Source organism: Silurus aristotelis (assembly GCF_946808225.1).
Source record: "Silurus aristotelis genome assembly, chromosome: 5".
Classification (NCBI taxonomy): Eukaryota; Metazoa; Chordata; class Actinopteri; order Siluriformes; family Siluridae; genus Silurus; species Silurus aristotelis.
The window spans coordinates 30631264-30658052 of NC_139578.1; the positions used below are offsets into that span (position 1 = coordinate 30631264).

At 40.3% G+C, this 26789-nt stretch overlaps 3 protein-coding genes across 17 annotated transcripts in view; 2 read left to right on the plus strand and 1 right to left on the minus strand.

The window, feature by feature from the left end:
- The window catches only part of LOC310726770 (Fc receptor-like protein 5), a 314771-nt gene that overhangs the window by 103478 nt on the left and 184504 nt on the right, over window positions 1-26789 (plus strand). The gene's annotated exons all lie outside the window — the stretch shown is intronic.
- maf1b (MAF1 homolog, negative regulator of RNA polymerase III b) lies at window positions 1254-13264 on the plus strand. Of its 2 annotated transcripts, none has more exons than XM_083542947.1 (8): window positions 1254-1824; window positions 3530-3614; window positions 8987-9118; window positions 10283-10445; window positions 11102-11223; window positions 11991-12110; window positions 12195-12290; window positions 12418-13264. In XM_083542947.1, exons 2-8 carry the CDS (start codon window positions 3532-3534, stop codon window positions 12440-12442), a joined length of 741 nt encoding a protein of 246 aa, XP_083399073.1. In that variant the 5' UTR covers window positions 1254-1824; window positions 3530-3531; the 3' UTR covers window positions 12443-13264. The 2 variants fall into 2 exon arrangements, with proteins under 2 accessions (XP_083399073.1, XP_083399074.1); XM_083542948.1 differs by having other exon boundaries at window positions 1261-1841.
- The window catches only part of LOC310726774 (Fc receptor-like protein 5), a 40638-nt gene continuing 37130 nt past the window's right edge, over window positions 23282-26789 (minus strand). For 6 of the 13 annotated variants that reach the window (XM_083542640.1, XM_083542635.1, XM_083542633.1 and 3 more), the window contains 5 exons: window positions 25239-25352; window positions 24845-24937; window positions 24665-24715; window positions 23724-23782; window positions 23392-23552 (listed from right to left, as the gene is read on the minus strand). In XM_083542640.1, coding sequence (XP_083398766.1) covers window positions 23745-23782; window positions 24665-24715; window positions 24845-24937; window positions 25239-25352 — 296 coding nt within the window. In that variant the 3' untranslated portion in view covers window positions 23392-23552; window positions 23724-23744. Of the gene's footprint in view, window positions 23553-23723; window positions 23783-24664; window positions 24716-24844; window positions 24938-25238; window positions 25353-26789 lie in introns of all 13 variants that reach the window. The other 7 variants (XM_083542645.1, XM_083542644.1, XM_083542634.1 and 4 more) reach the window with 4 other exon arrangements.

The following is a 26789-nucleotide window of genomic DNA, read 5'->3' on the forward strand; positions in this document are numbered from 1 at the left end:
TTTTTTTTAGGTCAGGATCATTAGACCTAAGAATAAATGTGTGTAGGTTCATATTCTTACAGCTCTAGAATTATAAAATCATAATATATTAAAAACTAAATAAAACCCACCACAATCCAGGTATCCATCATCATCACCATCAATTTTGCACATATAACTTGACATATATAACCATCTAAAGGCTTATAATGTGCTTTTATGAAGGAGGTTCTTTGATTGTCTGTTGATGATGTTTTCTGATTGATTGATGGGTCGGTTGGCAGTAGGGGTGCGCTCGTGTGTAAACTAGTCAAGAGTCAAGTCGAGAAGCTTTTATTGTCATTTCAATTATATATTAGATTACATTAGATTCAACTTTATTGTCATCATGCAAGGTACATGTACAGAGCCAATAGAATGCAGATAGCATCTAACCAGAAGTGCATAAGGGGCCTATTTACAATAAATAGCAGTATGATAAATAGGGTATGGGGTCCGTATATACAAGGATGAGGGTGATCAATGTACAGATTGTGCAGTAGGTAATAATATATGGTATATATAGTAATATACAATATATAAGATTGTGCATAGATAGACGTCAGAAGAAAAAAATGACAAAATGATGATAAATGACATGATATAGATATGTACAAGTATGAACGTATGATAATGTATTTACAGAACAAATATACAGTAGTGCAATGATAGCATTGCACTACTGTATATTTGTTCTGTAAATACATTATACATATACAATAGATATAATAGAACCCTGGTGCTACAGAAAACAACACAGCGCTACATAACAGAACACCGAGCTAAGACTAAAGCTCATTGCTAATGCAAATGATGTGGGATTTAATAATCAAACAATAATCAAACAAACAAACAAAAAACTAAATAAAGAATAATAGTAAAATAAAAATCTAAATTATATATATCGAAATGCGAAAGTTTGTGGTTTATAATCCAGGGTTTATAGCGTACTGTACTATTGAACCATGAACTGTGATTATAATACGCATATTGTGCAATCATATACGCAGAATATATTCATATTATTATTCATACGTCATAAGAATATGCAAATAAACTAACGAACAAGGTAAAACAAAAACGATCAAGAAGATGGGCCTTGAATTATAAAATCATTTGCATACGTTCCATTTCTGGCCAATTAAACGACAGAAAGGTTTAAACGACATTACTGAGAGCCAATCAGATGTCGCGTTTTGGGAAGTGGGTGGGATCTACGAGGGGTTATTTAGAGTGAAGGTGTGGAAATGTTCACCCATACCAGAGAGAACAGCAGAGACGGAGAGTGAAGGCAGGAATAGTGTGTGTTTTTATGTGAAAAATAGAAAGCAGAATTTGCAGTATTGTTGGTCAGGTCGCGTTGAGAAGCGACTCTGATCATTTTTGGTTGTTTTTATCGCTGTAATTCGGAGGAAACAGGAAAACCACCGGTGGGGGATGAGGCTGCAGTCGGAGTCGAGACTGTTTGTGGATTTGATGCCGCTTTTCTCGGAACAAAGCTGCAGTTTTTTAACGGGGTTTTTCATAAAAACGCACTTGGAAAGTAGAATATGTCCGTTTCGACCGTCACTTTGTGAAAAACACTGAATTTCTTTCCACGTTTTCTGTTTTATTTGTTGTTTAGTTGTAACCGACCTGTGCGACATTGTTACCGCTTTCTCCCTCAGTGCGGTAGATAACAACACTGTAACCCCCAAAAGCTCAAACACATCGACGTCAACATCAAATCTTCATCATTTACAGCTTTTTTTTTTAAAAAGAAAAAAAACCAAAACATCCAAAACTATTTGGACGGAACATTTCAAGGTGAGCACCGTTATTATGTACGACATTATTTTATTTGTTCTAAAAAAGAAAGGCATTTTTATACAAAATAACGTTTTTGAATCTCTAAACCCATTATATCGAAATGAATTCATTTATTTGTCATTTTTCCTTTTATAGCTTGTTTTTTCTTCATTTTTAAAACCAGGAAGCTATACTAAGGGCTGTGTCCCAAATTGTGTACGCAGCCTAGGGCACTAGTTAGGCAGTAGGAGCCATTAAGAGTGTTCCCTTTGTAGTGCGCTGAAGTAGGGAGTAAGGCGAGGTTTGGGGGACGGCCTTGTTTATAGAGGAGGAAGAGCGGGTGGGCGACTCGGATCAATCAAATAATCAATAATTGAAATGATAAATCGTATAAATAATTAATAAACAAAGCATGATTTTAGGGTTTGGGTGAAGCAAACGTGGGGCGTTTTATTTTAATTTTGAAGGCATCCAAACTATGAAAACACCGAAGGAATTGTGTAGTAAACAAAGTGTTAAAAAAAAAAATATATATATTTTCAATTTTTCAAAGTAGCCCCTTTACACTCATGACCACTTTGTACCCTCTTGGTATTTCAGCCTCATGAGGTATCACCTGGAACGTTTTTCCGACAATCTCAAGGAGTTCCTAGAGATGTTGAGTGCTTGTTTGCTGCTTTTCCTTCACTCTGAAGTCCAACTCATTCCAAACCTTCTCAAGTGTTTCATTTAGATTAATGTGGATACCAGATGATCTGATGCACCACTGGATCATCTCCCTCTTGGACAAATAGTTCTTACATAACCTAGAAGTGTTCTATTTATAGTCCTAGTAAGTCCAAACCTGATGGGATGGCATCTGGTTAAGTGTGCTCTCAATTTGTATTTAATTGCCAACCATGTTCAAAAGCACCAGCACACTTGCTCCTTATTAATGGTTTACATTCAGGAACACATTCAGGAAGCGTCCCTTCACCGTCTCTACGACTAACAAAGACGCTGTGGTTAGACCTGAAAAATCAATATGGACTCCTCAGACTAATGGAAAGTGTTCTTCTGATCTAATTCCCGTTCCTTGTGTTTCTCAGCCTAAGCAAGTCTCTTCTGAATGTTGTTCTTCCGAAGTAATGCTTTAATTCTAATCATTATCCGCTGCAGCAGAGGTAGCTCTGTCTTCTTTTCCCTGAGACGGTCCTCATGAGAGCCTGGTTCATCCATAATATGAATTTGTGCAGTAGTTGTAGTAGATCTATTGACTCGTTCTTTTGCAGAAGATAAGCGACATGTCAAGAAGAGCAGAGCGGTCACTGAACGTTTGCCGAGGCACACGTGGGAACTGGAATCCGAAAGGGAGCTACTTCAGACGATCGAAAATCTATAAAACTTATTAGTTTAGTGCATAATTCCTTACACGAGCTTTCATAATCGTTCCGTATTAATGTGCAGTGTTGAAAGTAATATCAAGAACAAACACCACACTTGTGTGCACTTATTATACATGCAGGCATTTGGATGTTTATTTATATAAAATCGATGCGACACGAATGTGAATTTGTGTGAAATACAAATTGAAAGTGTTTCTGTTAAAACTGATATGTTTATAGTGTAGTGTTTAATGCTGCAGGTGTTCCCCCGTGGCACCTCCAGGGCCGTCACGTGCACAAGCCCGGCCTCACGCGTTGTCTGCTCCCTCATTTTTGTTTTGTTTGTTTTTGTTTTTTAGCGATGAAGCTGTTGGAGAACTCGAGCTTTGAAGCGCTCAGCTCTCGGCTGTGTGTGGAAACCGGAGACTCGCACATCCTCGGCAGGTATTCGCTTCCTCATGCTTCTCGGTTCGTCTCCAGCGTTAGCAGGACGTGCGCACAGACGCACATATTACGGATATGTGCAGGCCGCATGCAAGCGACCGCCTGTGTGAACATTTTGTTCCGCACACACACACACACACACACACACACACCCGTTAAAACACGCCCCCTCTGCTTCACTTCCTGTTGTGTATAAGGTGTTGTTGAAGATCAGTGTTGATTCTCTCTCTCTCGCACGCACACATTACGGCGTTTATCCCCAGGGTTTCCGCAGGGTCTCACACGAGTCGAATTGAAATTTAATTTGAGGCCTAAAAAGTTTCACTTCAGCGTTCTAGGTTTGAAATAATTAAAAGGAGGTCTTCATTTATTACGTCCATGTAATGCCGAGTCTGATGCTCATCGAAATGCTTGAAAATGTTTTTTTTGTTAGTTTCCGAAGTTTTCCAATATAATACGCTGTGTTACGACTATAAATGAGCCCAACATGCAACAGCCAATCAGCTTTCTGTTATTGGAGCGGACCCCTCTCTCTCTCTTTCTCTCGGATTGTACCACTGACTTAAAAAGGGGATTTATTTCAGCTATAGGGAAGTGCAAGTTTAGTGAAAATAAATAAAAAATAAAAATTTAGGGCCAGTCGTGAACACATTTTCTTTTTCTTTTTGTTCTTTCTTTAAAAGGTGTGGTTTAGGGCTTAAATTTCATCCTTAATGGTTTTAAAAAGGTCTTAAAATTTCACTGAAACCTGCAGAAACCCCCAGCCAGTGCGATTTACAATCATCTCCATTGTACAACAGTGTAAGGGCCTTGCACAAGTAGGGGACACTCGAGGAACTCTTTCGATCGGAAGTCCGACAGCGTGTCCACTCGCCTACAAATTCCACCTCGATCCTCCCTGAGGAATCACGCATGTAAAGATGCTCCAGTCATGTAACCAGCAAGACGTGTTTTGTAGGTTGATAAGAAGCAACTGATTGTTCTGAAAACGCTACACTACACTATTGGGACACCTGACTGTGACTTTGCAAATGTCTCGGCATGCCGGTGCTCCTGCACACAAAGGAGTAGAAGATCTCCTGCTATAGAGCTCCAAACTGTTTAATAACTAATAGGAAAAAGTTCCAGTACTAAAAGAAGCCTCTAATCATGATATGGATTTGATGACCTTGTCTGCTTGTCTCTTAATAAACAAACAATTATCGAATATCTTTGGGATGAATCTGAACGCTGGCTGCACCCCCAGGCCTCCTCAACACCCAGGTCCCTGAATGAGCACAAACTCTAGAGGAACATCCTTTTTAATGGTATTTAAAATTTTTAATGGTTATTTCCCCCCCCCGACGTAGTTTGCTCATATAAACCGGTCTGTTGTGTCAAAGCTCGCAACTGAAAACGAGTGCAACATCTCGACAATTTCATGCTGTGAAAGAGTTCAGGGCGAGCTTGCCTGCTGAGAATAGGGTCTCTTTATTTATTTATTTATTTATTGTATCAGCTTTGCATTTATCGTGGTGTAATTTTGTGTATTTGATATCTATCGACCTACATGCATATGTATATTTGAAGACCCTTTGAAACCCAGCTGAAGAACCAGCTCTCCTGGAGCGCAGCGTGAACTTTCTTCTTTACACCTGTGGTGAGCGGATGATGCACCGCATCTGTCTCTTTTTGAGACAGAACTGTTGCTTTCACCGAAAGGCCGATCTGTTTTTGTGCAATCGGTCTGCACGCGCGAGCGTGTGTGTGTGTGATCAATCCCTCAGGCGTGCACTGTGACGCAAAATGTGGTATCGTGTAACATTTTGCATCCGAAAGTGCAGCACATCCTGCATTTACACCCCCCCCCCCCACACACACACACGGCTTTGTTCCGTACGTTCTGCCAAGTTTAGTGACGTGACCTTCTTCCTGAATTATTGCTTAACAAGCATCATGGTACGCAGAGCAGTAAACACACTGCTTAAATTGCCTGGATGCTCAGATTGCAGCGCTTCTTCTGCTTCCTGCTGCATTCTGACCAGCTTCTGAAGCTGCAGCATGTCAGATATTCAACACTGAAACCTCAGCGTTCGGATCTCGGCTTTCTGTATTGCCAATCGAGACCCATTTTAAAGCGAAGATCAGGATTTCAAAATGCTTCCTTGCTCTGAGCATAGACCAGAAATCCCTTTACTCCAAACTCAATTACAGGGGAAGTGTAGGAATTCTGTTACAATATGGGATTGTGTATGTGTAGCGGGAGTCTTGAAGGTTTTTTGTGTGGAGGCCAAATGGGACATTTGTCTTCAACAGAACAAATGTGAGCGGACTCCCTCACCCCCACACTCGCACATGGAGGTGGAAGATTAATGGTTTAAGGGTGTTTTGGAGCAGGGAAGGTTCTGGAAAGTGCTGGGTACTCCTAATCCTGATACTTCGAGACCATGCGGTTCCGTGTTGACTCATTGGAACCGACTTCACCGTACAAGATGATGCGCCGTTTTTTTTTTTTAGAGAGCAGTGGTCTGGAGTGATTTCCATCATGGAACGACCTGCCCAGTCACCGCACCTAAATCCTGTTAAACTGCTCTGAGAGGAACCAGAAACCAATTAGTGAAGAACATCTGAGAGTTTCACAAGAGATACAGCAGAGTGTTTCAGCTGAGATTTGGAGGAAGGAACAGTGAGTGTAATGCTGTTCATTCTAAAGGAGGATTTTTCAGTGGAAATAGTCTTACTGGGAGAGAAACACACACACACACACACACACACACACACACGTTCTTCTATAAATATCCAGACTGATTATTCAGGAACAGTTTTGCCACCGAAAAAGTAAATTGTAAGGTTGAGACGGATGTGCTGGATGTTTTAGGGCCTCATGAACTTTTCAACGCTGGAGCAATAGACTAAAAAGGAGTTCCAGTTCCACTGCAATCAGATCCTCGAAAATAAACTGGAAACATTGGCATAATGGCAAACCCTTTCGCTTGTGTAACGGTTTTCTAACTAGATTTCATCATCTGCCCATAGACCTCTTAATCTAAACTCACTTACAGCAAACAATCTTTTTTTTTTTTTTTTTTCTTCAGCGCATGGAAACCTGCCAATTCCTGCCATGTACAGATTCCCATGCGTCTTTCCCCCCACTCTCTCTCACACACACACACACACACACACACACACACACACACACACGTTTCAATTGTGCCCTGACATTTGTTTCTGCTCACTGGGGATGGGTCCAGGCTTCAACCCAGAGTGTTCCATCACATGACTCCTATAAACCATTGTGACTTTTGACCTTCACCTATAAATACGATCTGAGTTGTGTGTCTGGACCTGACACAACCTCTCCGCTTACATAACCATGTGCACACACGCGCACACACACAAAGCACGGCCTCCGTCTGTCTGTGTGACATTTCATCCGAGCTCCAAATAGATCTCGAGATAAACACTGAGCCTTCTGTAACAACATCCAGCCTGTGTGCTTTACTTTTTATTTATTTATTTAAACTACGTACGTGATTAGCTTTCAAGGCAATGCCATAAAAGGTAGTTAATTAACTAGATGCCTGACACGTGATCCTCTGTCTTGGGGTTAATAATAAGCTCCACTTTATCACTCCTCCGTCCTGAAGTCTGTCTGAAATCCCAGTTAAAAGCTTCACCTCAGACCGGAGACTTTCCGCATCGCATTTAACCAAAAGGGTTGCAAAGCGGTGGAAAATGCCGAGACCTTCATCTGGGGAAATTGGGGAAGTTGGAAACATAGCAGGAATTCATTAGGAACTTTGGGAATTGTATACAATTGTGCGCAAACCCTTATAAACATTGTTTGGTCATCAGCTGACCGGTTTAAACATGGAAGTTTTCAACATAAATCTATGGAATATTGATAAGTTTTTCCCTGAATTCTTGCCAGGATGAATGTTTTTTGGGCATTATCTTGCATGCAGGATTGAATGTGTTCCGGAGGAATGCACAGTGAGCATAGGGGGCGTGGCCTCAGTAGCCCCGTGATCATGTGATTGAATGTGTAAGTAAAAATTCAACTGCAATTGCATTAAATCTGCTTTAAACAATTATCCTTGAAGATTCTTGATACATGTACGTTCCCTGTTATAGGATCACCTGCAATTGTAATTAGGCCCATTAATATCCATGAACATTCTCCAGTCTTAGAAATCCCTGGAATGAATAAGTGGTCCAATTCTCTACACGAACATGTCTGCTATACAAGTCCCTATGAACTAGATGTTACCCTTGATACATATAACGAGCAACCCTACACAGACCCTGAGTACTGTAGTGCTTTTGAAACATCTCATTCCACATTGAGTCTCCATTTGCTCTTAAACTCCACTCTTCTGGGAAGATGTTCCAGCAGATTTGTGCTCATTTAGGTAATGATGTGGGGAGGGGGTTCTGGGATGCCATTCCAAATCATCCCAGAGGCGTTCAGTAAGGTTTGGAGGTTCTCCACTCCAACCCACAGAAACGTGCACAGGGGCATGGCCGTGCTGGAACAGGTTTTGGTCTCCTAGTACAAGTAAATGGAAATAAATAAGTAAATATTTCTCTCTAGTACAATTGTGTGCCTTTGACTTTGTGGTCACAGTATGAGGAAGACCCAGATATGACTGGGAAAAGTCATATAACCTATAACCACTGTGCTGACATGTTTTTTTCACTCAGGAATTTCCCCTTAGGCTCCTTTAGCTGAGAATGTTGTGTTGTAGGTTTTTGACTTGATCAAAACTGTGGAACAGAACCAAGCCCAGGTCTGACCGTTGGGACTTTAATAGTGTATTTGGAAAATAGGTTGATAAAATGTTAATGTTCTTGGACATGTGCTATAAAAATATATTTTGGTTGCTTTGCCTGTCAAATTTGTATACACCTAGAATTTTTTTTTTTTTAGAGACACAAACTAACCTCTGGTATAACACACCAACATGCTCTTCACTAGTTGGAGGTTTCTTGTTCATCCCAGAGCAGTTTAATGGGATTTAGGTGCGGTGACTGGGCAGGACGTTTCAGTAGATAAAACATGGACGTGTTCGTCGCTTCGGCTCAGCGCCTCCTATAAAATCTATGAAAATATGGATTGGTAGCCATGTTGGTTTAGGATTCCTTCCACTTCCTGGAGTAAGTCTGCAACCTTCCATAGTCTCAAAGCTACCACCTCCACGTGTGACTGTGGGGAGGCGAGGGCAGTCTGAGCACATCTTCTCTCCTGTTCTGTCATACACAAATTCTTCTGTTTGAGATGACAAATTTCCCATTTGGACTCCAGCACTTTCTTTAACTCCTTCCCTGTCCAATTAGTGTGTTTTTGCCTTTTACTGGGTTTATATACAATAGAACTTTTCTTTCTTTCCTAGGATCGAGAGCTACTCATGCAAGATGGCTGGTGATGACAAGCACATGTTTAAGCAGTTCTGCCAAGAGGGGGAGCCACATGTCCTGGAGGCCCTTTCACCTCCCCAGACCAGCAGTGCTCAGAGTCCTAACTTGTAAGGAGCCTACAATCGAGAGACACACACACACACACACACACACACACACACACACAATTTACCCATCAGTTACATACCAAACCCTGTTGCTGGTACACTATTCTGAGGAATGACAACCCATAAAAATTTTCATTACACCAGATATCATACAACAGTTCTACTCCAGCATGGGCATTATTTCATCATTCCAATGAAAATGAAGAATGCGGTGACCTGTATCTTTAACTCGGCCCCTTTTTTGACTTCACGGGACACGTCAACCAATAAACAAGCAGAGACTCTATGCATAGCCTACGCTACAGTACTGCGTCCATTTGTCGTGGAATTCGTTTTCCGCGGTCGGTTTTGGCACGTAACTACCGCGATAGACTGTGGACTACTGTATTTAATCCCACTAACTTTCCAGGCAGATATACCAGGTATAGCTAACAATAAGATGCATTAACGATGCATCTGTAGCAGCTACAAATGTGATGCAATATGATTCACCCGTACTGCGATGCAGCGCGATCTGATTTCAATTTTTTTAACACGTTCCGATTCGGTGCAATGAAGTTAGGAATGGGACACCGGTCACTGATCCCTCAGGAGCATGTTGAACTCCACAGAGAGGGAGAGGAGTATCAAGGAGAGAGAAATAAGGGTTTTATTACGTATTAATAAAATACTTGAACCTTATTGTTACATAAAATTTTTTTAAAGCTGTACAGTGTAATCAGGGTGCAAGTAGGGTCTGTATCTGAGGGTCAACCGCTTGTCTATTGATAACTGACTGACTTCCTGTTAGCAGTTTCTGAGAGCCACAGCTCTTCTGAGCCGAGCTGAGTGTGAGAAACGGCATCTCCCTGCCGAGCGAGGCGTAACATCTACTTAATCGTATGGCCACGTGGCCCCGGTCGGGGCTTTCCGAGCCGCTTGAACTTTCCAGAACTGCGACGAAAGATCATTATTGCACCTACAGCGTGACCACATGTGGCGCGAAGAGCGTTTTCACACGGTGTCAGCAGATCGCGTGTACAAGATAGCCAGCATGCAGCGAGAGACAACAAGAACACACTGTTAAGATAAAACAATGGCTTAACCACATCTGCACGTATTCTCCGACCACCTGCATTTCATTTTACCATCCCGTGTTTCTTACCATCTCCGTCTCTGCGTCAGGTTGGGGAAGAGCGGCGATGACCCAGAGAACCCGCTGAGCGACAAGTGCTGCAGGAAGACCCTGTTTTACCTCATCACCACACTGAACGAATCGTTCCGTCCCGATTACGACTTCAGCGCCGCCCGGGCCCACGAGTTCAGCCGCGAGCCGAGCTCCAACTGGGTGAGTCTAGTCGGGAACTTTCCATTATATCCTTATCTCTAAACAAAACGTACACATCGTCTTAAGCTGGGGTCAGAGCGCAGGGTCAGCCATGATGCATGAGCTAAAAGCGTGTCTGCTCGAACCGTCGACATTCCGATTAGTAACCTTTAACCACTGATCAACCAGAGTACCCTAAACACACAGGGAGTGTTGCCAGGTTGTCCTCTTTTCCCCTGGGTTTGTAAAATAGTACTAAACTTTATTAATAAAAAAAAACAGTACTGGAGCATAAAAATGTGCTAAATGAAAAACACTAAACATGATATAATGAATTATATACAACAAATATGCAGCGTGCAGTCTTGCATGTCAGTCATTTTGCCTACAGAGGCCGCTCTCGTAACGACAGCAGACCACCTCGGCCACTCCAGTAACATACACGACCCGGAAAAACTATCGGTATGGATTTTTGCTGATAGCAGTGAGTTCTAGCAATCAACTATTGGTACCGGTTCATCTGCAAAAGTTAGTTCTAGTTGAAAAGCTGCTCCTGGTTTTAAATTTGGTGCCACTGATTAGTAATTAGAAATAAAGGGAGGGTTGGAGTTCAGAAGTCCCTCCTGCTGTCTGCTGAAGATATTTTTTTCTTTTTCTTTCCTTCCCCTTCCTATTAGGTGGCCAACGCTGTGAACAGCAGCTTGTACTCCTCCGTCGGGGAGGAGTTTAATACTCTCGGTCCAGAGCTGTGGAACGCCATCGACCAGGAAATCAACCTGCAGAGCTGTGACATTTACAGGTGTGTGTGCTACTGATCAATGTTAATTATTTACTGATGTGTTCAGCTTTTCTATTTTCCAAATGTCAGTTGATTACTTTATACCTTATGGATATAATATAGTGATGTGGTCATGTGATCATCCGGCTGATTAATTCATGACGATTTGGGGGGGCTTTATTCTTTTTTTTTATTTTATTAATCTGCATCGTTTGTGCTGCAAATTATGCAGATTATTAGACAGGTGCATCCGATGAACCAAACCCATGCTTGCATTAGAGACCAGTTTCCCATACCAGCAGGTGGCAGTAGTCTGTATTCAGCATCCAAACAGGGAAAGCACAATAGCTAGAACTGTGAGTATAGAGTAAAAAGCTATCAGCGTTTACACCTAAAGTGATCATAGAGATTTTTTTTTCCCATGTCTGCCAAGGCCGACCGTATCGGGCAAAATAAATCTGCATTGGTGGGCTTCTAATGCAGAGACCCTACAAAGTGCACTTTATTACCAGCAGAATGCAATGTGCGATTCAGCCACAGGAGTGATGCAACGGTTAGAAACCAACAAATTGCATTCCGTGCATTTTAGTTCACGTGTTGCCTAAAGGTTTCCTTTATGACCCAAAAAAACAAAAAAAAAAAACAGATTTGAGTAGAAAGATCTAATATACAGGACCAAATTCAGTTCTCTGCAAAATAAATGGTAATAAAGATGTGGATCTAAAGTGTGTGTTGTGTCTGAAGGAATAAATGCTGAATAAATGTGTGTTGTGTGTGTGTGTGTTCAGCTATAACCCGGATCTCGATTCGGACCCCTTCGGTGAGGAGGGCAACCTCTGGTCTTTCAACTACTTCTTCTACAACAAGAAACTCAAACGCATCGTTTTCTTCACCTGCCGCTCTGTCAGGTCGGGACACACACGTGTGCACACACACACGCTTTCGAAACCCCCAGTCAATGTTCGAGTCAATTAAAAATGTTCTTTCTACAGCGTCCTCAGTAGCTACGGCCGCAGTTGCCTGGACAACGAGCTGGACATGGAGCTGGATGACTATGAAGAGGAAGCAGATAGCTTCAGGGAGGACAGGTAAGGTGGTGGTTTTTTTAGTTTTTTTAAAACTTCCTCTTCATACAGAAAGTGCAATAATTTAACAGTGAAAATGGGGAATTACAAAAGCATGACACTGTCTTCCTTCTCTCTTTCTCGCTCTCAGGTTCCCCCGAGCCTTGTGTGTGTAAATCCAGCTCGATCATCAGCCAACAAGATGTCACCTTTTTGTTTTTCTTCCTCCTCTTCTCCTTTCTATAATCTCGACAGGCCGACGGGTCGCGTTTCCGCGGGGGGTATATAGCATTAACGATCAGATATTATGAAAAGAGTAGTTGTAGTGAGATTTTTTGTCTGCTTATGAAAGGCTCTTTGGACATTCTGGGAACAGTGAGGTTTAATACGAGACGAGCCTGAACGCCACTCTCTTCTCTTCATATCGGACACTTTTTGTTTTTGTTTCCTCCTCCCTTCCCTAGGAAATGTCGTCAGTGCATTGACATTTCCTACATGCACCAGCAGCTGAAATGGGAGGGGCTAGTCATAGCTGCCTAATGTTCAGTCCCTTGTGAGTTTGCGATTTTTGTCTTTTCATTTCATCTCGCTCTTTATATACTCGTGTTTTTATATTTTAACAGTGTGCTTATTTTATTTTATTTTTTTTCTCTCTTTGTAATGGAAAGATTTTACTAGAATGGCTTTTATCGCACTGACCAAAATGTACCCAGTTTGAAATGTTTATTTGTATTTTTTGGTGGTGAACCCTCATGTGTGTGTGATCTAAGATGCGGTGTGAAACGGAGGTCCACATGAATGAGGTTCAACTTTCTTTCAGAAAACAAGGGCAAAACCTTTATAAAATGTTTGTACGCAATCGGACTCTGGTCTGACTTTCATGGATCGACTTTGCATTCAAGGTGATGTGCAGGTTACGCAAGAAACCCGAAAGTGAAACCTGATTTCGAAAATGTTGCTTTTGTGTACACAAATGGAATAAAGCAAGTGTGTATAAATGTATTGTTGCGTGGTGTGTTAATTGCATACCAGGAATCCAGAAGACAACCTGGCTTTTGCCAATCCCTCAAACTGGTATAGAAATCTGCATATTTATCCCAAATTAGCATAGATGACATTTATTTACATTTATAGCTTTGATCGTATCTTTATTTAGCTCGACACTTTTTGTATACAACTGAACCTTGCTCAAGGGCCCAGAGTCTGGTGGTGCTGGGAATTGAAATCATGAGCTCTTAAACCACTGAACTACCACTTCCTTCCACATGATGGCAGCAAGTTGCATGGTAGGAAATAAAGCCTTAAATCCTGATGTTGGATGGAAATCCCTGATCCCATGTGCTCCACTTCTTACATTGAAAAACAATCAGCTTCCTGAAGTATCCATTAAGCTGTACTACTTCTAGCCCCTGGAGAAAATTGTTCTACTCTGCTGACACCCTTGAAAATGTTTTTAAGCAAATAAACTCAAAGTATTAATGTTTAGAGATTTTAAAAAATATATATGATTTTCACAACCAGTACAGCTCTTGGGAAATGTTGAAGTTGTGGTACCATAAGTCAGTGGATATCAGCATATGTGGTTCCTCCAGATATGGAAAAATATCCAACATAATAGATTTCTCTTTCTATTGCTATATACCTTTTATACTGTATGTTCAACGCTGGCCAAAGCAAAATAAGATGATGGAACGGAACCTACAGCTACAAAATATACATGGATGAACTCTTCAAAACAGGTATTTGGTTGGTCTATAATGATTTATATAGTCACTATCATGAATCTTGCCTCCATGTTTTGCTGCAACTTGGAGTAGACAATCTCATCACCCACACTCTCTGTTTCATAAATTAATCCTGGATTAATCTCAGTCCAAAAATAAATTACAGCCATTCGAATTTATAAAATATACCAGAAAATGCTTATAAAAAGAATTAAACATTCCACTGATTGTTATATATGATGCTGTTATTTCTATAGTAACAGTTGCTTCATATTTCAGTACCTTGTGTTCTATCTTCTTTTTTCATTGGATTGAGTTTAAAATCAGCAAAGGTCGTAAAATTATCATTGGGCTCAGCATTAGTACCTGCAGCAGCAAGAGAAAAATAAAGCACAAATACATTTAGCAGTGTAATATATAAATCAGCCAAACCTCATAAACCTCAGCTTTATGGCCAGTTGTAATACATCCTGTTGCCAAACATAACAAGACCTCAATAACTCGCAACCTGCAACACTTTTATCATTTGGTGCTATTCGAAAAATATCAGAAACCAAATCAGACCCTGAGAAATTCGTCTGCTGTCATAACACATCTACAGATACCCGATCTTTACTACATTACAGTGAAAAGCCCCCTCGTGAAAAATAGGAGCGTCTATGTAAATGTGCTGGCTGCAGGTTTCAGCTCACACCTCCATCTCCAGGGGACTCTCTAGACTCGACATCAAGAAAGGAAACCTGGGACCTTTGCAGCAGAATCTTTAGCTTCCTAACAGGTTGAAACCATGTGGTGAGGACAAGCTCTGCTAGTTTACTGTGGCCACAAGTGCATGATGCTGCCACCACCATGCTTCACTGTAGGGATGGTATTGGTTAGATGATGTGTGGTGCCTGGTTTCCATCAGGCATGACGCTTGACATTCTGACCAAATAGTTTAATCTTTGTTTCTCATGGTCTGAGAGTCCTTCAGGTGCATTTTTTTTTTACCTAGCTTGTTGCATCGAAACAAATAGAGCATGCAGGTGTTTTAAAAATTCTAACACCCAGGTGATTTCACACTTCATACTATCACTTTGAAGCCAATAATTTATACAGTAAGTCCTGATTTTGTACAAATGTAGTTAAAGCTCACCTTTCTATCTTTTCCTGCACCACATGGAAATAAAGAAACTTAGTGAGAGGATAAACAAAAAGGCCAAACTCAGTTCCACTGCTAGTCCTTTTATTCCAATACTGGATCCAGAACCTGGAAGAAAATTTATAGAATTTTGAATTCAGCATACCAAAGAAACTGTATTGTTTAAGAAGAAGATCATTGAAAAATAAATGATTTCTCACGTCTGACTGAGATCCAGCTTTTCGGTGACTCTCATCTTTCTGGGTGTTTACAGTGGTAGAAACCTTCATCTGACTTTGAGACATTGAGGATGATCATCTCTCCTGTGGTTTGTGCCTGGAAGACTGATCCATCCATCAGATCGTAGGTTTGAGGAATTTGTGTAGCGATATATACAGTGTAGAGTCAGAGGATGTCCTTCAAGCACAGGATGAGCAGGACTCCCCAAGATCACATCACCATCTAGAACAGAGAAAATGCCATTTGCTGTCAATGTTGATGAGAAGCATAATACTGGTCTGATACAGATTTATAGATACACTGATCAGGCATAACATTATGATCACCTGCCTAATATTGTGTTGGCCCCTTTTGCTTCTAAAACAGTTCTGACCTGTCAAACATTAACAGCATTAACTTCTTCAGAAGTTTGAGCTTCAGGAACTCGTCTGTTTGATTAAACCACACGGACCAGCCTTTGCTCCCCATGTGCATCAATGAGCCTCGGGCTCAATACAATCCGATCTCAGAGGCCTACAGACAATTCCTTGGACTTCACAGCTTGGTTTGTGCTCTTACATGCACTGTTAACTGTGGGACCTCATATGGACAGGTGTGTGCCTTTCCAAATAATGTCCAATCCACTGAATCTATGCCAGGTGGACTCCAATCAAGTTGTAGAAACATCTCATGGATGATCAGTGCAAACAGGATGCACCTGAGACCATTTTTGAGTGTTACGGCAAAGGCTGTGAATACATATGTACATGTGATTTCAAATAAAGTACTTTCAGGTTGTCACTAGGTGGTACTGTTTGTAGAATTTTAAAGAATATAATGAATTTTATCCATTTGGGAATGGGGCTGTAACATAAAATGTGGAAAAAGTGAAGCGATTTGAATTCTTTACGGATTCGCTGTAATCAGTTACTTTACAGATCTATAGCCATAATGGTATGCCTGATCAGTGTACATGCATTTAAATATGTTCCAACTCGATACTAAAACTACACCACCCCAGCATGGGGAGCTACAGAAATACAGAAACTACAGGTACTAAGATAAACAGGATTTGAATGGTGATGTGAGACTCACCATGCACTGTGATGTTGACAGGGTTACTGTTTCCTCCAGATTCAGACTCACACCAGTAAACTCCAGTGTCAAATGGATTCATGGAACTTATTTTGCATGTAGATCCTGTAACTGATCCCCACCTGTCTGTGTATCGTCTCACTGTCCATCCAGTAGAGTTACTCTGGTCCTCACAGCTCAGTGAGAGAGAGTCATCAGTAAAGTGTTGAGTTCTGCTGGGACTGATGATCAAAGACACTGGAGGAGATTCACCTTGAACATAGAATATTATAATTCACATGTAGGGTTGTGTTTTCATGGCATAACTTGCATTAAACACATTTACACCACATTTTATTACACAGTGCTATTTGAGTCTATCTTTAGCAACTTGAGTTCAAAGGTAATTTCACTATTTATTAAGGAATTTTACATGCATTCAGATTATATATCTGACAGGGTTTTTCATGGGCAACTCATCCACTGCCTTCAAAATCCTATACACCTACTTTTTAGACCATAACAATAGAATATAGGAAAATGTACACCAAATTTCTTTTCTTGCATGTGTTAGACTTGTAAATTGATCTGGCCTCCAACTTGGTGGCCTCCAACTTATTATTATTTTCCTCATCATTGATCCATAGAGGCTGTATATACTGTAAGGTGTGTGAAAGGCTGGTTCTCCTCTCTCTCCTCTGCACATATACACTCCTGTGTGATTAAAAGATGCAGGACTGAAAATGTAGGAGCCTCCAGGTCCTCTGCTGCTTTCAGAGAGAGGCTTCACATGTCCGAAGTAACCATCTTTATTTTTAGTTAAACCATTTGCGTAGGGACCAACTGTGTACCAGCTGAATGTCCAGTCTGTAGAGGAGTCTGTAACCTCACAGCTTAGAGTCACCTTCAGTCAGCCAGTTCTGTGGAGATACACTCACTACTGCCTTTGGTCTCTCTGTTACACAGGAAATACAAAATTATATGAATTTTTTTTGCCATATGACTATAGAGAAATTTTCCCCATATGATTTCTGATATATATTCCTCACACTGGTTTCAGACATACACTATATTGCCAAAAGTATTGGGTCACCTGACCTTTTCCTGCTACATGTGGTTTTTTTTTCAAAATTGTTACCACAAATCTGGAGGCACTCAATTGTACAGGACGTCTTTAGATGGCGCTATAATAAAAGTGTGCATTCACTTGAACTTGGAAACCCAAACCTGTTCCAGCATGGCAATGCCCATGTCCATTAGAAAATGGAAGAAGCTAAACATGACTGTCAATCTCCCTCGGACTGGAACTCCATGCAAGATCTCACCTCGTGGGGTCTCAATGATCCTAAGGAAGGTGAGAAATCAGCCCAGAACTGCACGGGAGGAGCTGGTCAATGACTTTAAAAAAGCTGGGACCACCGTTTCCAAGGTTACTGTTGGTAATACACTAAGACGTCATGGTTTGAAATCATGCATGGCACGGAAGGTTCTCCTGCTTAAACCAGCACATGTCAAGGCACGTCCATTTGCTAATGACCATTTGGATGATCCAGAGGAGTCATGGGAGAAAGTCATGTGGTCAGATGAGACCAAAATAGAACTTTTGGGTCATAATTCCACTAAACGTGTTTGGAGGAAGAAGAATGATGAGTACCATCCCAAGAACACCATCCCAACTGTGAAGCATGGGGGTGGTAGCATCATGCTTTGGGGGTGTTTTTCTGCACATAGGACAGGGCGACTGCACTGTATTAAGGAGAGGATGACCGGGGCCATGTATTGCGAGATTTTGGGGAACAACCTCCTTCCCTCAGTTAGAGCATTGAAGATGGGTCGAGGCTGGGTCTTCCAACATGACAATGACCTGAAGCACACAGCCAGGATAACCAAGGAGTGGCTCTGTAAGAAGCATATCAAGGTTCTGGCATGGCCTAGCCAGTCTCCAGGCCTAAACCCAATAGAGAATCTTCAGAGGGAGCTCAAACTCCGTGTTTCTCAGCAACAGGCCAGAAACCTGACTGATCTAGAGAAGATCTGTGTGGAGGAGTGGGCCAAAATCCCTCCTGCAGTGTGTGCAAACCTGGTGAAAAACTACAGGAAACGTTTGACCTCTGTAATTGCAAACAAAGGCTCCTGTACCAAATATTAACATTGACTTTCTCAGGTGTTCAAATACTTATTTGCAGCTGTATCATACAAATAAATAGTTAAAAAATCATACATTGTGATTTCTGGATTTTTTTTTTTAGATTATGTCTCTCACAGTGGACATGCACCTACGATGACAATTTCAGACCCCTCCATGATTTCTAAGTGGGAGAACTTGCAAAATAGCAGGGTGTTCAAATACTTATTTTCCTTACTGTATTTGTTTGGTCAAGGTAAATCTTTATACCTTTACATTACTGAGTTTATTGCATAGAAACTAAAGGAAGATGCAAGTGAAAAAAGTGACATCAGCACTAAAAAGGGAACAGATACAGAGAACATGACATTATCATGGAACTGCTTCAGTTTGTCAACAATCTGTAAGTAACTGGATAAGGGTATCTGCCAAATGCTATAAATATAAAAAGTAGAAATAAGTTGGATGATGTAGAATAATGTGGTCAAAAGCCTGATCAAAATATAATTGAAAATCTGAGGAATGAGAGTTTGATGGCCATCAGTAGATAAAAAATCTCCTGGTTTGAACAATTTCATAGAAATGTGTAGGGGAGAATCTTTCAACCCAAAAATGCTTACTTTTGCAGAGCAACTCAAATACTGTACTCGTTGCCAAGGTCTTTACCAAGTGCTTAGTCTCACCAATGTATAAAAAAATATATTCTCTGCATTCATGTGGTTTCCTGGGATGTTCAAAACAGGGAAAACAATGACCATTTAAATGTATGACATTTACAAGAACAGCTACAACTAAATATTCCCATCCTATAATTCCATTTAATGGATTACATTTTTTTTTATCTGTTGTGCTATTTTACCTTATTTCACTCCATTAACCAGATCTGCAGCAGATATTATGATTAATAATTGTCTTAGCATTTTGACCATAAAACTTTACACACACATAATAATGGCACAATGACCTCCCCACTCAGGACATTCAGACTGCAGTATTTATTATAATGAAGAAAAAAGAGAATATTTACTCACAAACCATCATACAGAGTCGACCGAACTCCATCTTGTTTCTCTTCTGATAGCCTGGCTATGTTAAAGAAAAGAGACAGGAAAAAGAGGCAGAGATACCTGCATGTAACTTCTGCTTTTATACAGAAACTGAACCTGCTATTCCTTCTGCTTTAGGAAAAAAAATTAAATATGTTTTTTTTTACTTTCTAACACTCATACAGAGTAGGACAGAAGAAGAGTTGGAGACAGTAAGAATAATCACCAATATTTATTTTCTCAATGAGAGAAAGAGAACCATCAGTTGAAAAGTAATAAAGTCTTTGTTAGTGTTAAGTTCTCACACTGGTTCACACACATTCCTTTGTCTGTTCAGTGTCTATAAAATATTTATGATGTTAGTATGTAAGGTATACACGGAGTCTTTATCTGGGCTCACACATCTCTGGCTATTATATCTTTTTATCCTAACAGGAAACAGCTTTAGGTCAGGCTTTCTTTCCAATGTGTGTATATACTTGTCTGTTGCCTAAAATAAACCGAAGAAGAACATTGCTTGATTATGTGTGCTGTGTGATTCTTCCCTGATATCAGATAAGGCACCACGAGCTTCGTAGTTCGTATGGAAAACCTCTCCAAGAATTACCGTATTTTTCGGACTAAAAGCCGCTCCTTTTTTCCCCACGTTTTGAACCCCGCTGCTTAAACAACGAAGCGGCTATTTTATGGATTTTTCCCGGTTTCACAAACTTCGAGCTAAAAAACTTAACGACATAACATTAGACCCATGAAATTTCTGAACGGAAACGAAAAAACGCACCTCACCTGTGTTCTGAGCTGCACGGCATCGGGAGAAAATATTTTTTTTTAAACGCACGACGATGCCAAAAGAAAAACTCCCGAGAGAAATAGTTGTGAAAGGAAGGAAGAAGACAGTGAACAATGACTTACTTGGTCGGCTACTGTTTAGATACAATCCGTTGTAACGCGTTGAGTCTGGGTGAAGGGAGAGCTCACTAACTCCAGTTGCAACAGAAATCATATAAGCACAGACAGGTTTCCAAAACTCGTGCTTTTTTATTTTTCTTGGCAACAGCGTTATGAGTTAGTCAAAGAAACTTAGAAATGAGCATCAGAAAATAATAAGGACATATTCCTCTGTCTTGCACACGTGCAGTAATAGCGGAAAAATGCAGCAGAGGCTATTCCCAAAATACCGCTCTGCTCCTAAAGGAAGCGCATCATATTTCACCCGTGACACAGTGTAACAGACACTGTCTTTCGTTAAAGCCTGTGTAAAGTCCATTAGTTTTAGTGTAGACTGCGGCTTATAGACAGACGGGCTTATTTATGTTTAAAATAAAAATCTTTGTACAATTCAGTGGGTGCGCTTTATAGTCCGGAAATTACGGTAAATTTCTTTTGGGCATGATAAAAATCTAACAGTCTTCAAAAAATGACACCTTCTAGTGGCAAGAACAATACAACCCTGACCTGAACCTATTTGTAATGGATTTTTATTAAGATTCTTTAAAATACATTAGATCACCTATGCAATCTGCTCATAGTGTACATTGAGAAGAGAGTCTTTATGATGGCTAAGTTAGCAAAAGATTATCATTTAACCAAATACTTCATTTCAATTAAATATACTTGCATTTACAAAGTACTTTTCTTAACTGCACAAGTATTTTACTTATATTTGATATATAATCCTCTGGGCCTGTTTGTGATTTACTGCAATATGTATAACAAGGGGACTATGAATTTCTGGAATGCTATAAGCAACAGCATCATTTCACTAGCAACAGCCTAAAACAGCACCTTTATGTCCATTTTGTTAGCACTATGCTAGCTAGCTAACTAAGTCACTGGGGATTTGTTCTTCTTCTTAGAAATGTTACTGCATTTGTAGGTAAGATACTACTTTAAGTCTGATGGAATGCACAATCATATTGAACTCAAATAATCTTTTCCTGCTCATAGGTTGGAAATTAAGATTAACATTGATATCAGGGGCACGACTCAAACCTGAATCAACTGCATGAAAGACACTGTGCCACAGGGAAGTGGATGAACCTAACTGCAAAGACAGACTTAAACAGGTTAAAAGTTCCATGATTTGCTTTATTAGAAAGTTCAATAACAAAAATGGAGTGAGACATAATCATAATCAAATGAGTCCAAAGTACAGAAAAACAATTGAAAACAGATAGAGAGATGGGTATTTAGTGCAAGGCAAAGTAACACAATAGAGACATCTATTGGGGAAACAAAAGATAGACATGGACATAAAACAAAAAGAAGAGCAGAATCCTCAAAAGAACCCCAAATTCTGATAATTCACGATTTGAGCCTGAATACACAAAATGTAGAATACGACATTCACTGGCAATATGAATATTATTTTATGTATTTTGATTTGAACTTTTGTCCATCAAATTTTACAGTTGAAAGCTCACTTATTACTTCATCATGTACCTGCTGTCCTTCTTCATGTTGAACACACTGATTTAAAAAAGGAAGAAACAAAACACGTCTGCTCTCAGGATCACACAATTATGGACTATAACATTAATTATACTTTGGCAGGTTTTCACCTCCTGCAGCTCGTCACAGCAGAATTTGCACCACTGCATTAACATAAAACAAACCACGGTCCCGAACTGATGAAAAAGATTAGAAACATTTTCTGCACAGTAGTGCGCACTCATGCAGAAGATCAGGGAAGTTTACACAATGTCCTAATCACACAAAAAAAACATCACATGACTGACAGAAGAATGGTGTGCTTTAAAGCAAACACTTACTACTTTCTGTGTACTTACAATGAGAGTGAAAGACAGACAGACAGACAGACAGACACACACACACACACACACACACACACACACACACACACACACACACACACACACACACACACACACACACACACACACAGTGACCACAAAAATTTCTCACACACACACACACACACACACACACACACACACACACACACACACACACACACACACACACACACACACACACACGTGTCAACAAAAATTGCACACATACACACATAGTGTCACCTAATATTACACACACACACACACACACACACACACACACACACACACACACACACACACACACACACACACACACACAGTCCCCCAAAATCATTCACACACACACACACACACACACACACACACACTGTCCCCCAAAATCATTCACACACACACACACACACACACACACACACACACACACACACACACACACACACACACACACACACACACACACACACACACACAACACTGTCCCCCAAAATCATTCACACACACACACACACACACACACACACACACACACACGTGTCAACAAAAATTGCACACATACACACATAGTGTCACCTAATATTACACACACACACACACACACACACACACACACACACACACACACACACACACACACACACACACAGTCCCCCAAAATCATTCACACACACACACACACACACACACACACTGTCCCCCAAAATCATTCACACACACACACACACACACACACACACACACACACACACACACACACACACACACACACACACACACACACACACACACACACACACAAACACTGTCCCCCAAAATCATTCACACACACACACACACACACACACACACACACACACACACACACACACACACACACACACACACACACACACACACACACACACAACACTGTCCCCCAAAATCATTCACACACACACACACACACACACACACACACACACACACACACACACACACACACACACACACACACACACACAGAATATAAATACACATGATGACTGGCTTGCACAATCACACAAGCAAGTATTTGAAAAAGTATAAAAAGAAAAGCGATTGAAAATTATATAAATAAACACTGTATAAATACATTTCTTCATGTCAACGGTTTATAAAATTTAACTTCTCTTTTTTGTTAGCTGGTACACAGACACGTGGCTCCCTGCGGAAATAAATATATAAGTAATATATAATATATCTGGTTATGAACACATATCTCCTGATATTACCATCATTCATGTTACAATTTATCTTCTTAAATCAATGACTGCAGCTGGAAATCCGTAGGTTTATATTCATGTCATTATTTTACAGAAAGTCTCACAAGTCTTACCTCCATGTTTTGCTTCAGCTCTTACAAGCTAGTAGTAATGTCTTCCAGACTGGCCTTATCTAGTTGGAATCAAAATATCTTGAATGAGTCTCCAGAAAAATTACAACCAATCGGAATTATTAGATAGAAAACGTACTAGAATGTAAAACATCATACACAATTCAAATACATTAAACCACAGAATAGTTCAATTCTGAATTCTGATTGGTCAGAAGGCTGATTAATTTTTTAAAACATCAGCTCTGGCAGAAGTCCAGCTCCATGCCACAGTTTTACATTAATGCAATTGTACTAATACCTTATCATTTCTATAGCAACAGATGATGTCAGATTAACAGATTAATATATGTGTTGGTTAACGAATAAAATCCAGTTGTCAATATCAAATTTTCTGGAAGACGTTTATTTAACGTTAATGAAAGGAGTCTACAGTGTGAGCACTATTTAACAGCCAGGATACTTTCGAAATGGGAAGATTTTCAAGACAAAGGACTTAATGGTTGGCAACATTTATTTACATTAAGAGAAAACTTTTACATTAAGAGTGACACAAGTGATAAGTACAAACATTTACACAATTCGCACAACAAAAACAGTGTGGAAAATGAAAGTATGATGTGCCATTAATTAGTAAATAAGAATTTTCTGTGGTAAAACACTTCAGGATGTGCTGGAAAATTAGTATAGGGTCTCAGAAGCAGTACATTTGCTTAAATCTACATTATCAACGATTATTTTCTAACAAAAGCTCAACAGTTTGGGGCACATATGGTGATGGTGGTCTACATTTAGAACACAAAATTTTACTTTATTTTGCTCTACCTTTAATACATTGATGTTTTAGTTTTCAAAAATTCTAATCTACAAAACACTCCTGTACTTGAGTTTTGTATATATTGCTAATCTATATTTAATGTAGAGTTTTTTTTTAAGTGAAATACCTGTTCCATTTAAATCAGTCTGATCCATGGGAGCATACTTGTGTTCCTTTTCTACAGAAAACACAATGAAGATTAACTGCCTTTGTGACTATCACCAGTATATACAAAACATAATAGATTTTAGACAAATAATATTTGTATGAAAGAAATTCATGAATGAATGAATAAACAAAGTCTGACCAGCGCAAAGTGGTGCAAGTCCTGACTGAAAGTCTTCAGCTCCTGACCGGCTTTGATTCTGCTTTGACGTATGTTTGTATTTCTGCTGCATTTCTATAAAGGGAGGAAGAATCTACATGTGAACAGGGTGTAACTATATTGATGTGAGCCTTTTTATAGTAAGCATTTTATTTTACACAGATCTAAAAAAGATCAACTAGACAATATGATTGCACACAAATATTAATATTGGATTTAATAGTATGAAGTCAAATTAGTGTAACTACATGTCTGATCTGCATAATCTGTACTAAAGCCATATTTACAGTTATTAATTTAATACAAACATTTGTGTGATCCTTTAAAAATTTACAGATTGCATTCTTATTCACAAAGCAAAAGCAATTACTCAGACCTTTGTCTCTTTTGTAGGACAATAGCCAAATCATTGATATCAGTAAAGCGATGAGCAAAAATCCAAAAATTGCAGCCATTCCCACATGCCTATGCCTGGATCTAGAACCTGAGACTGAGGAATGAAAAGGGACCAGAATTAAACACTGTCTATATTCACTGTGCATTAAAAATACCCAATGATTTTAATCAAAGACTCATCAACTGTTACGACTAAAACTGTTATACATCACTAGTATATACAATATATATATATCCAGAATGATAATATAATGATATAATTTGCCTTTAAAATACTGAGAAAAAGAGTTCCCTTTCAGGAACTCAAGCTGCATCGCAATGCTTTAGGAACGCGTCCATGTTGTCCATGCTCTTAAAAATAATGTGTGCAATTAGTTAAAATTGGAAGCAGGCTGTCACCAGAGGGGTGACTTCCCGACCAGGAAGTATAAAATGCAAATAGAGTGAAGCCGGGGGCTATTTGGTCATGAAGCGCTCTGTGTGAAAATTTCATTTTGTCTGTCAAAAAAAAATTGAAGGCATCTAGAAAAACCAAGCACATTTTTTTCGGCTTTGTGTGGCTTGTTTGGGAGTGAAGCATGCTAAGTCATTTTTTGAGGGAGCTGACTGCAAGTACTGTGCTCGCATGTCTATGTGATCTCTTCGCTCCCGGTGGGCACTCTTCGAGGTGGGTGCCCCTACTCCTTGCGGTTCTGGTCAGAGCAGCGTTCCAGTTTCTGGGGTTTGCAGATGGACCTCGCAAAGGGTTTGGAGATGGGCTTGACTAATTCTCCTACCTCACCTGCCCAGTTAAACTCCTGTTCACAGGCTTTGGAAGCACATATTTCGGAAGTTTCTTCCCCGTGTGATGAGAGCATGCAGCTCCACATTTCTTCCTCCAAAGAGGGGGGGTCAGGTCCTAGCAAACCCAAAAAAAAGAGGGGGTTCTGAAGGTTGTGACACGTGCTGTTGAGAAGCTAGATATAGCTTGCCCAGCCGATATAAAGCCCCAACATAAAGCCCCTCTGTCCAGCAACACGTCGGGGTCTACCATTTTTCCCTGAACTGCACAGATCCTCCTTTGGGCAAAGGGGAAGCTGGGCCCACAGAGCTGGCTGAACAAAGCAGCAGACACCTTGTCGAGGCAGGAGTCGAGACCCGGGGAATGGCACCTCCACATCTGGTGGAGCAGATGTGGGAAAAGTTTGGCAAGTGGACGTATTCGTGTCTCGAGAGATGTTGCACTTTCCCCTGTGGTTCTCCCTATATCTTTGACGCTGCAGACTGGTCCACCCCGCTGACCTTTGCTAGGTTTTAGGCACTTCTGTTCTTCGACCTAGCTGTGCTCTATCACACTAGTCAGGGAATGGTCAGTGTGGCGGTATTGGACTCTTGTTTCCAGTGTTGCGATGCAGCTTGAGTTCCTAAAATGAAACATCTCTAGGTTACGTATGTAACCCTAGTTCCCTGAAGAAATGAGACGCTGCGTCTCTAAGCCACACTGCCGGCGTCTCTTTAGCGCTTCCTTTTCTATTACAGAAGCTTGCCCCGG

Bases quoted from the DNA above. Each gene is read 5' to 3' on its own strand.
- maf1b (XM_083542947.1), top strand. From the start codon at position 3,532: ATGAAGCTGTTGGAGAACTCGAGCTTTGAAGCGCTCAGCTCTCGGCTG. The intron at 10,446-11,101 runs GTGAGTCTAGTC...CCTTCCTATTAG, and splicing joins GCGAGCCGAGCTCCAACTGG to GTGGCCAACGCTGTGAACAG. The intron at 12,291-12,417 runs GTAAGGTGGTGG...TCTCGCTCTCAG, and splicing joins GATAGCTTCAGGGAGGACAG to GTTCCCCCGAGCCTTGTGTG.